At 31.4% G+C, this 11,557-nt stretch overlaps 1 protein-coding gene across 1 annotated transcript; it reads left to right on the forward strand.

The window, feature by feature from the left end:
* The first annotated feature begins 5,383 nt into the window (after nt 1-5,383).
* On the forward strand, nt 5,384-9,343 carry LOC131631874 (IQ domain-containing protein IQM6-like). Its single transcript, XM_058902645.1, has 9 exons — nt 5,384-5,532; nt 6,220-6,535; nt 6,759-6,873; nt 6,970-7,035; nt 7,164-7,252; nt 7,346-7,433; nt 7,689-7,919; nt 8,015-8,116; nt 8,208-9,343. Exons 2-9 carry the CDS (start codon nt 6,231-6,233, stop codon nt 8,928-8,930), a joined length of 1,719 nt encoding a protein of 572 aa, XP_058758628.1. The 5' UTR covers nt 5,384-5,532; nt 6,220-6,230; the 3' UTR covers nt 8,931-9,343.
* The last annotated feature ends 2,214 nt before the right edge of the window (nt 9,344-11,557 follow it).

Below are 11,557 nucleotides of genomic sequence, written 5' to 3' on the forward strand. Positions count from 1 at the left end.
TTATTTTTTTAAAAAAAAAGACATTTTGGTAATTTTTTTGAAAAACTTGTTATTTTTGAAATTTTTTTTAAAAATCTGGATATTCAAAAAAAATTCCCACCCTCAAGTCATTTGCATCATCCATCATAAATCAAAGAATGGAACATTCACCACTTTTCTTCTTGTTACTCACCATTGCATTGATTTTTACTTCTCATGCTATGTCACCAACAAATGAGGCTCAACAACATTGCTTGAAACTTCTCAAAGGTGATTATCAAACATCAGCCAAAAACTATCTTACATTCTGCAACTTATATTTAGGGTTTGCAAAAGAAAAAGCCATCATAGGTATACATTACTCCAAGAGTTTGGTGAAAGAATACTTATCTTCTTCTGAAGCCATCAAATATTATGAAGTTTTGATTCTAGGGTTTATAGGCGTGACATCTCAGTTGAGTATGGAACCAAATGACGTATTTTGGGATGCCATATCCGGTGAATGGGGACTCTTGAAAAAAATGTTAATTGTTTTATTTCCTATATTACATGGTGTAGTGATAAACAATCCTCTATAATTTGTACTTTATTAGAAAAAAAACACAATGAGATATGTGATTTTTTTTGCTATGTTAGGTTATTATTGGGTTTTATCTTTAAACAATTAACATAATATATAAATATATATAAATATGTAAATCTTTTTACTATATAGAGATGTCAAAATGGACGAATCCATATGGGCTGGTCCGTCAGGCACGAAAATTATAAGGTTTGGGTCTTAAAATTAGATGTCATATTTTGTAGGTTTTTTAGCCCAGCTATAAAAAGCTTGTTACCCGTCACAGCCATGGACGGACCTAGGTTGAAGGAAGTGTGGGCTGGTGACCCCACTAAATTTTGAGTAATTATTCAAGTATGTTATTACACACTATTATCCACTGAAATACAAGTTTTGTTAAGGTATTATGTGACCCACCTTGAAAACATGTTTCATATTGTGCATTGCATTTGATTGAGTTACTGTAATATAATCATAAAACGATTATATTATATAGTAAAATTTTAAAACTTAGAATTATAAGGGATATACAATCTTTCAATAAAGTTAAGACAATAAAAGAATATGTTATATATTTAATAGTAAATTATAAATAGTAATTTTGATAAATCTAAATATTATTAGAATAGTAAATTATATATTTTAAATATTAATATAATTATTATTTTTTAATTTTCATATTATACATTTGAAAACCACTGAAAGAAATATATAATGCCCCCACTATTTAAAATTTCTGGGTCCGTCCCTGATCACAGCTAGCTCATATGGGTCGTAGGTAGCCCATTAGGTCCCATAATTTTAAATTTTAAAAAATATTTATTAATATTTCTATTTTCTTACTCCAAAATAGTATATTGATTTTTCTCACCTCACTGTATTTTATCTCTATTATATTCAATCTTTCTCTTTTAAATTATGCATTAGTATAATCAATATTTTTTCATCGTATATATTAGTTTTTCTCTTATGTTAAATATTCAAGTATTATTTTATATAATTTAGACATATATTGTATTTAAAAACACATTATGAAGTTGTATGTTGGTTAAGATGGGGTTTGGAGATAAATGGAGAAAATGGATGGAATTATTGGTCTTTAAAAGTGACATGTCGGTTGTGGTTAATGGGAGTCCCACCAAAGAGTTTGTTGTTAAGAGAGGTTTAAGACAAGGAGATCCATTATCGCCCTTTCTTTCTGTTATAGTGGCAGAGGCTCTTTCTAGGTTGGTAAGGAAATCAATTGAAATTGGAGAATATGAGAATTTAGTGATAAAGCGGAGTTGTAGTGTTAATATTCTCCAATTTGCATATGATACTTTAATGGTAGGCCAAGGGTCTTGGAAGCATATAAAGGCTTTAAAAATTGTGTTGAGAGCTTTTGAGATAGTCTTGGATCTTGGCATCAATTTTCACAAAAGCAAGTTGATAGGGATTAATATTTCGCCTCAATTCTTGGAGGCTGCCTCGTTGTACCTCTCTTGCAAGATTTGTGAAAATTGTCATTATTGATACCCATTATGGATTTTCATAAATTAATGATACCCATTGTGGATTTTCCAAGTCTATAAATAAATAATGCCACCCTTAAGTAATTTGCATCATCCATCATAAACCAAAGAATGGAACATTCACCACTTCTCTTCTTGTTACTCACCATTTCATTGATTTTTACTTCTCATGCTATGTCACCAACAAAGGAGGCTCAACAACATTGCTTGAAACTTCTCAAAGGTGATTATCAAACAACATCTGCCAAAAACTATCTTACATTTTGCAACTTATACTTAGGGTTTGCAAAAGAAAAAGCCATCATAGGTACACATTACTCCAAGAGTTTGGTGAAAGAATACTTATCTTCTTCTGAAGCCATCAAACATTTTGATTCCAGGGTTTATAGGCGTGACACTTCAGTTGAGTATGGAACCGGATGACGTATTCTGGGATGCCATATCCGGTGAATGGGGACTCTTGAAAAAAATGTTAATTGTTTTATTTCCTCTATTTCCTATATTACATGGTGTAGTGATAAACAATCCTCTATAATTTGTACTTTATTAGAAAAAACACAATGAGATATGTGATTTTTTGTTATGTTAGGTTATTATTGGGTTTTATCTTTAAACAAGTAATATAATATATAAATAGATAAATCTTTTTTTACTGTATATATATTCATTATTTAGAGATGTCAAAATGGACGAATCCATATGGGCTGATCCGTCTGACACGAAAAATTATAAGGCTTGGGTCTTAAAATTTGAGCTCATACTTTGTAGGTTTTTTTAGCCCAACCATAAAAAGCTTGTTACCCATCACAACTAGCTCATATGGGTCGTAGGTAGCCCATTAGGTCCCAGAATTTTAATTTTTAAAAAATATTTATTAATACTTCTATTCTCTTACTCCAAAATAGTACATTGATTTTTCTCATCTCAATGTATTTTATCTCTATTCTATTCAATCTTTCTCTTTTAAATTATGCATTAATATAATCGATATTTTTTCATCGTATATATTAGTTTTTCTCTTATGTTAAATATTCAAGTATTATTTTATACAATTTAGACATATATTATATTTAAAAACACATTAAGTTATTGTTTCTTTGATTCGAATAATTACTTTTATGATTTGATATAAACCAATTGTCTTGGTCTTTTTGTGGAAGTAGCATCATGTGAGTGTGTGTCTACCCTCTTGCACCAATTAATTATTTTCTCCTTTTTGTCAATGAATGAGAGTGTGTCACCCATGAGAGAAAAACTTAGAAGAAGTGTGATGAATCACATCTTTTGAATCATCATTATGTATTCTTGTTGTAGAACAAAAATCTAGAGAAATTGACAAAATTGACCAATCAAGTAATAGAATTAATCAAACTCTGAACAATCACCCAGAACCTAGAAATCAATTTATTTTTACTAAGGACCATGAGAAAACCTAGTATGTGTTCTTCATTCACCAATACCTAACTCTTTGTTGATACCTTGTGATTAACCTCCTAGAATGTGGATCTTGTGAATTTTAGATATGTGTGTGTGTGTGTGTGTGTGTGATTTTTTAGATACTATTCATCATCTTTAAACTTTGTCAAGAACAATTGGTATGGACCTTCAACTCTAAAGATTGAGTATGAGAGGTAGACTAAAGGTACATTAAGGAATCTAATGTCTTTCCTTGAAGTTGTGTTTTTGTATATTAGGTGAAAGAATTGTTTCTTGGATATGAGTTTTGGTTGTGTGTTTTTTAGAAAGAGAGACAAGTGTCTCTGTACTCCATTGAAAACTTTGGAGAAACCTTGCGAAGATTGTCTCAAAACAAAAGAGTTGTCCAATTATTTGAGGCTAATGGCAATCGCTCAAACAAGTCTTTGTTAGATTGGAGGAAATAATGCTGCACAAAGGTAGCTTGGAGCAAATTATTATGGATATCAAGATTATTGGATCAAGATCATTGAGGACCTTCTATGTAGCAGTTGAGTATCTACATCAATAAAAGGAATTATCATTGAATATGCGTGTAGGCTAATGCAGTGAGGCTATTAGCGTTCAGATTGATGATAGTTCGTTGTATTAAAATACTTGTATATTAACTCTTAAAAATAGTGGAAACCTTGATTATTTTCCCCCAATGGTTTCAAACCATTGAAGAGTGGAGTAAGTATAGTGAGAACAGTTTTTGAACCACTATATATCTTTTTTTTACTTTCCTTCATCTCTATCTCTCTTTAATTTCTTCATTCATCATATAAAAGTTAAATCATATCATAATTTAGATGTCATATATGCTAGGTCATGCTTGTAGTGATTTATTATATAAGCATATGTCTGTATTCCCTCAAACCTATCGAACCCCTCTAGATCAACACCATCTAATGATCACGTGGAATGCCCACAAAGTTAGTAATATGATTAATATTGATGGCAGTAGCTCCGATAATGCTGACGTCTTTGATTTTGGTGGTTTGATTCGAAATGTTGATGGTGCTTGGGTTCACGATTTTGCAGGTAATATTGGTTATTCCAACATCCTTCATGTTGATCTGATGATGCTATAACTTGGTTTATGTATGGCATGTGAACTTGGCATCAAAGACCTGATGTATCATTGTGACTCCAACTCTACTATCAAGCTTATCTCTGAGTCTGTTAATGTCTGGCATCACTATGTCGCGAACTTCACAATATTAAAGAGATTCTATCTAAGAAATGACGAGTTCAAATATTCCATACTCTTAGAAGAAGGAATGCTTGTACTTATTATCTAGCAATATATGGGCTGATAATGATGCGGTGTACCGGTGTTTTGCTGAAACCTTCTGTAAAAATCATCACTTTTTTACTAGCTAATGCTAGCAAGGACTTTATTTTTTAATAATTTCTTTTCTTTTTCTTTACCCACTTGTAAAAAAAAATACTTTCATTTTTATTTTATAATTATTTATCTTTTCTTTTCATGCATGTCATTATATACAATATAGTTACCATAATCTATTTGATTTTTTTTTATTTATAGTCATAGATTTATTTTGTATCCGATGTAATGTTTTTCTATGTTGTTATAAAACTTGTTTACTATGAAAAAACATTTCAAACTCATAAATAGTTCAAGTTCTGTTTATGTAATGGTTACTTCTTCTTTTTGTTTCTTAAACAATCTAAATTTGTTTTGGTATTAATATTTCGTTATTTTCTCATGTATACAATGCTCTAATTTTATATTATGCAATTACTATAACTTAATTAGTTTATTTTATGTAATTACAAATTTGTTACTGGTATTTTTATGTGTTTAAATTTAAAAACCATCTCTCTTCCACATTGTTCGGTCTCTCTTACATTTCCCTCTAAGTTTCATTCTCTCTCCACCCCATTCTTTCTTTCTTTCATTTTTCTTTCCTTCTTGTCGTTCTCTCTCTCTGCCCAACATTACATCTATCTCCTTCAGCTTTTCTTCTCCCCTGCATGTCTCATATTAATTAACACAAGGTATCATGCATTTATAATCATCACTATTAATGCTAACTAAATCACATTACATTATTATTAGTATTATTATTATTAACATTGTCTTTATTGTTTATCTTGAATATTAATTTGTAAAATTCAACAATGTTTTCATGTTCTTTTTTGGTCTTAACCTTTCTTTTTTTTGAAGAAAAGAAGCCTGGTAATCTAGAGTAATGTTGTTCGTGACATATTACTTTTTTAGAATGTGCATTGTTGGTAACTTGTTTCCTAGGTTAATATTTTTTTAGAAATCGGTTATTTTTTCGCGCAACTGCAAAGACTAATCTCTGCGCTCAATAGAAGGGCTGGTTAAATTTTAAAAAAAATTAACTCTAAATTAAAGCGACAATATGTTGGTTATTAATATTATTAATTAATCTATTCCGACAACGAGTAATATTTGTTTAATGATCCTTCTTCTCTTTGCAATGCTTATTTATGAAATGCTATGTTAAGTACAAGAGAATGTTTCAAATATATTTCCATCAACAACTAAAGAATGCTAAATTTATCCACAAATCGTAACTCAACCAACAGAAACCGATATTAGGGTTTTGAGTGCATGTTTCTAGTGGTTATTACAATTTCGTCTAATAACAAAAAAATGCTTATATTGTAATAGTTTTGTGAAGATGTTGATGAACATTTTTTCATTGACAAATTCAGTTTCAGGGAAGATGATGCTTGAAGGATCTGTTAGCATTAATGGCCGAGAGTTGGAGACAATGCTTTCTTTTAGAACTCCAACAGCAGATATGGAAAATGACTTATTTGGTAAACATTTAAGCACAAAGAGTATCGAAAGTTTAGATGATTTTTCAAGTTCATACAGTAACTCTTCTGAGAAGAGCTTCTATTCCCCGAAAAAGTTGGAGCCACATGGTCATAGAGACCTTGCTGCACTTAAATTGCAGAAAGTTTACAAAAGTTTTCGAACTAGAAGACAACTTGCAGATTGTGCAGTTCTTGCAGAACAAAGATGGTTAGTTGATTCGACTCATTTTCTCCAAGATTGCACCCTTGTAGATTTATCGACCATGATGCAAAAAAAACACACTATCACAAGACGGTGTTTTTTCCATCTTGGTGGATAAATTTAGATAGAACGTTTTTAAGAATTGTGATGTGAGGAATCTCCATCAAATTATAGCGTAAAATCGCAATGATGTTTAAGTTATTAGACTAATTACATTCATATGGAACAGGTGGAGGGCTTTGGATTTTGCCGAACTTAAGCGCAGTTCTATATCATTTTTCGACATTGCAAAACCTGAGACTGCGATTTCACGTTGGTCAAGGGCTAGAAAGAGAGCTGCCAAGGTAAATTTTTTCATATCATTTTGTATTATTAATGTTACTGGTTAAAAGACTAGTAATTTTTTTTGGTCTCACCTTTTGTTTTCCCTTAAATAACAGGTTGGAAAAGGTCTATCTAAGGATAGGAAGGCTCGTAAACTTGCTTTGCAGCACTGGCTCGAGGCAGTAAGTCACTCTCGAAACTATATAAATGGCTTACGCATAAGCACTTATGTTGTGAACGCTTAATTAAGTTGTTTATGAAGTAGGACTTTAATCTATTGGTCTCTCTAATTGGTTTTCGACTTGTGCAGATTGACCCTCGACATCGCTATGGCCATAACCTCCAATTTTATTATGTTCAATGGCTACATTGTGATAGTTACCAACCTTTCTTCTATTGGTAAGATTAGAGATTAAAGAATTCAGCTTTTTTTCCTTTCAAAAAGGAAATTCTAACCAAGCTAATGAAATTTAAACCTATATGCAAATGTAGGCTTGATATTGGAGGTGGCAGGGAATTCGGCTCGGAGAGATGTTCTAGATCAAAGCTTCAGCAACAATGCATCAAATATCTGGGTCCAGTGAGTTTCCTACTTCTCTTTCATATCAATTTTTCTTTCATCTAGAGTCTATGTAGCACCGACACTTTAAATTGAAGGTGTCTGGTATCCGACACCGACACGATGCATATGGTTACACTCAATTATATAAATTTATCAAACAAATATAAAGTCCATGTGTCCGTGTCATGTCTAGTGTTTATGTCAATGTTTTGTAGCTCCGAAGTATTAGATAACTTAATCGTCAAGTAATAACTCGTAAAATTATTTTTGAAGGAGGAAAGAAAGGCTTATGAAGTGGTTATTGAGAATGGGAGGCTCTTTTACAAACACACGGGGATTCCAGTTGAAAGTACAAAAGATGCTAAGTGGATATTTGTACTTAGCACTTCCAAGACTTTGTATGTTGGGCAAAAAAACAAGGGCACATTTCAACATTCAAGCTTCCTAGCAGGCGGAGCCACATTATCTGCTGGTAGATTAGTAGCCGAAGACGGTGTTCTTAAGGTATGAACGAAAGCGAAATATATTAAGTCTTTTTCTTTCTGTTTTGTCCTTGGCCCTATTTCGCATACTGACAGTAAACTTTTTCAATTCCAAAGGCTGTTTGGCCTCACAGTGGACATTATCTCCCAACCGAAGAAAATTTCCAGGAATTCGTGTCATTTCTTAAGGAGAATAATGTCGACCTTACAGATGTACAGGTAAAAAGAATGACAGTGGCATATAGTGTAGAATATATCAATCTAATGCATACTTTGATTCACTCTTTAATTGTCATTTTTCTTATATCAGAAAAACCCCGAAGAAGATGACGAACCAGTGAAAACGAACCAGGAATATCATTTTAGAGCAAAATCTTCAGAGAAGTTACCATCTAACATCGAAACCGAAAGTTCAAGTAGTGCATTATCCGAAGAGAAAACCGAGGACATAAATGAGGATCCATCTGCTGATTCAAACACCGATCCACCATTATCTAGATTGTCGAAACGGCTAGGAACAAAAATATCTAGACTCGAAATACCGAAAAGAGACAACGTGACTGACATTTTCGAGTCAGTATTGGCAGTACATCGTCCAACTAGAAAACTATATTCACCACATTCAGACTCAGAATCAGATTGCGGTTACGAGACAGCAGAAGAATCGCTTATCCAAGAAGAAGACTTCATGGTTTCAAAATCAAACTTGTTTGTTGAGGATCAAGACAACGAAGAAGAAAATCCTATTCCAAAGGAAAAGATAATGAAGAGAATAGATTCACATAAAGGAATGAAATCGTATCAACTGGCGAATCATTTATCGACGAAATGGTCAACAGGTGCTGGTCCTAGAATTGGTTGTATGCGAGACTATCCAGCAGAGCTTCAGTTTTTCATCTTGGAACAACAAAATTTGTCTCCAAGGGCAAGAGCAACAGCGCCATCGCCTCGGATACCGTTGTTGTCTCGATTCAGTCCACACGTCCGTTCTTTTTCAGTTCCTTTAGCAGATGAAGTATCATCAATTAACTAAGGGATGTTACTTCTGTTAACCGAATAGAATTTTTCGTATTTTGATGCCGCTCTTTTAACCCAATATACAGTTTTTGTAGGTCTTGAGGTGGTGAGTGAGGGAAACAAAAGAACTTTGCATGCATATTATTCTAGTTCCAAAATGCTGAGAAGTTTACAATCTAGATTTGAAACAATAGCAAGCAACATGCAAGTCATATATGACATGTGCTATAGTTATGGAGCAAATTCCTTTGAGAATTGCTGGTTTTTTATATATCCCTTCTTTCAAATATGTATTTTATTAATCTTATATTCATACCTACAATGATATGGTGTTGAAGTAGTTGTACATAAGTAGTTGAAGAAAAACTTGTGAAAAGCAGTGGTCTACAGCAATAAAAATGAATCAAACTCTGCTATTTTTCATTGTAACATTTTATCAAACACATGACACGCAATGCATTTAGTGTATATATTTTAGCACATTGAATCAACCACTTACAAAGTTATAGAGTTTAACAACTACAACTGATAGAGAAAACAATTCAATGCATTTTAACAATTGACTATATAAATCTGCATAATGGACCCAAATTTTATGAGCATGTATAAGTAGAAAAAGTTAAACAGAAAATAAAATATTAGTGGCATGCATCCTTATTCAGATCATTATTATTATAAGTATAAATTTAACTTTTAAATTTATTAAATAATTTAAAAATAGGTGGTGGTAATTCAACCGATATGTATTAATGTATTAATATAGTTAAATAAGTATAAATTGATTATCTAAAGTTCAATCTATCAATGATACATTTATGTAAAAATAAGTAAGTTCTTTTATAAGGATCAATGCACTGTACATTATAATTATTATTTTATATATAATTAAAATAAAAATAAATATGATTTAAGATTTGACGATTACGCTTTGTGTATTCCAATTAATTTTTTTTTATGAATATGATTTAATATCTATGATTTATATTTATGATTTAAGCTTTCTTAGTTTTTCTTTTAAATGGTCAATGTTAGTTCGTGTTTACTTATTAGTTTTTGTTTCTTAAGATTCTTAAAGGGTTAAGTAAATTTTTAGTCCTTATAAATATATTATTATTCAATTTTAGTTCCTAAAAAAAATCAAATAATAGTTTTCGTAATATTATTGTTCAATTTTAGTCCACTAACGAAGGCTTACGTGAGATAAACTTAAGTTGCTAACGTGGATTTGTTTTTGTCTGATTCGCTAGCGTGGACATTTCATAACGTTACTTTATCTTTTAACATCATTTCCATTTTGATATAGTATTTGTTGCTATAGTATTTCAAAAAATAAAAATACATTAATGATAAACATTATTTTATCATTCTAAACAATTTTTTTTCCAAAAAGTAAAAATACATTAATGATAAACATTATTTTATCATTCTAAATAAATTTTTTTTTTCAAAAAATGTTAAAAATTTATATATTTAAAAAAAAATAAAATTTTGAAGTCCTCCCTTCTAAACTCCCAAACATAGCCTAAGTGAAACATGTATGATTTGTTTTTCGGTTCTAGTGAATTCAGATAGAGTTGGACCAATCAAACCAGGAAGAGGGTTGAGACAAGGTGACCCGCTGTCACCTTATCTCTTTATTCTCATTGTTGAAGGCCTCTCAGCTCTTATCAAAGATGTTGTAGCTCGAGAAGACATTCACGGTGTTCAGATATGCAGAGGGGCACCTAGTGTGTCCCATCTACTTTTTGCTCACGATTATTTTTTATTTTCCAAGGCTAATATTGCAGAGGTGTCTCACCTTATGCAATTACTTAAAATCTATGCCATTGCTTCCGGTCAAGAAATTAATATGACAAAGTCAGAGGTTTTCTTCAGCTGTAATCTTAGTATTTTAGCTCAGGAGGATATTGCTAATATGATGGGTGTCCGTCATGTGCTTGGTACAGGTGTTTAGTTGGATTTACCCTCGATGATAGGCAGGCACGGAGCTAGGAAAATTGAATTGTGGGGGCAAAATATATATATATATATATATATATATATATATATATATATATACCTTTATTTTTTAAATCATAATATAAATTATAAATATTTTTTACGATTTTTGTAGTTTGAAAAAATTAATAGGTTTTTTACTTTTAATGTAAATAAAAGTATGTAAAAAAATCACAAACACCATTCTAATGTATCCTTTATTATTAATTTTTATGAAATAAATTGATCAGTAAAAAATACCTTTAATAAATTAAGTAACTATTTAAACACAAATTTAAGGACCAAAATAATTAATGAGAATACACTGTTGATGTCTTTGTAGTTTCGATCTATTGAGTGACTGCATTAATGCTCGTCAAAATTAAAATGATTGTTACTTTTTTTAGTGGGAGCAATTTTATCATTTATCTATGCAGTGGTAGTGGTTTTAAACATAGTGGGGGCTTCAGCCCACACTTTGGCTAAGCTAGCTCCGTCCCTGATGATAGGTCGTAACAAGAAGGAGACTTTTGCTTTTATAAAGGATCACATTTGGAAGAGAATTAACTCTTGGAGGGGTCGATCGTTGTCAAAGGCGGGTAAAGAGGTGATGATAAAATCAGTTCTATAGTCTATTCCTTCTTATATTATGAGTGTGTATGTTAT

This window comes from Vicia villosa, unplaced genomic scaffold (genome assembly GCF_029867415.1).
Source record: "Vicia villosa cultivar HV-30 ecotype Madison, WI unplaced genomic scaffold, Vvil1.0 ctg.000879F_1_1, whole genome shotgun sequence".
Taxonomy (NCBI): domain Eukaryota; kingdom Viridiplantae; phylum Streptophyta; class Magnoliopsida; order Fabales; family Fabaceae; genus Vicia; species Vicia villosa.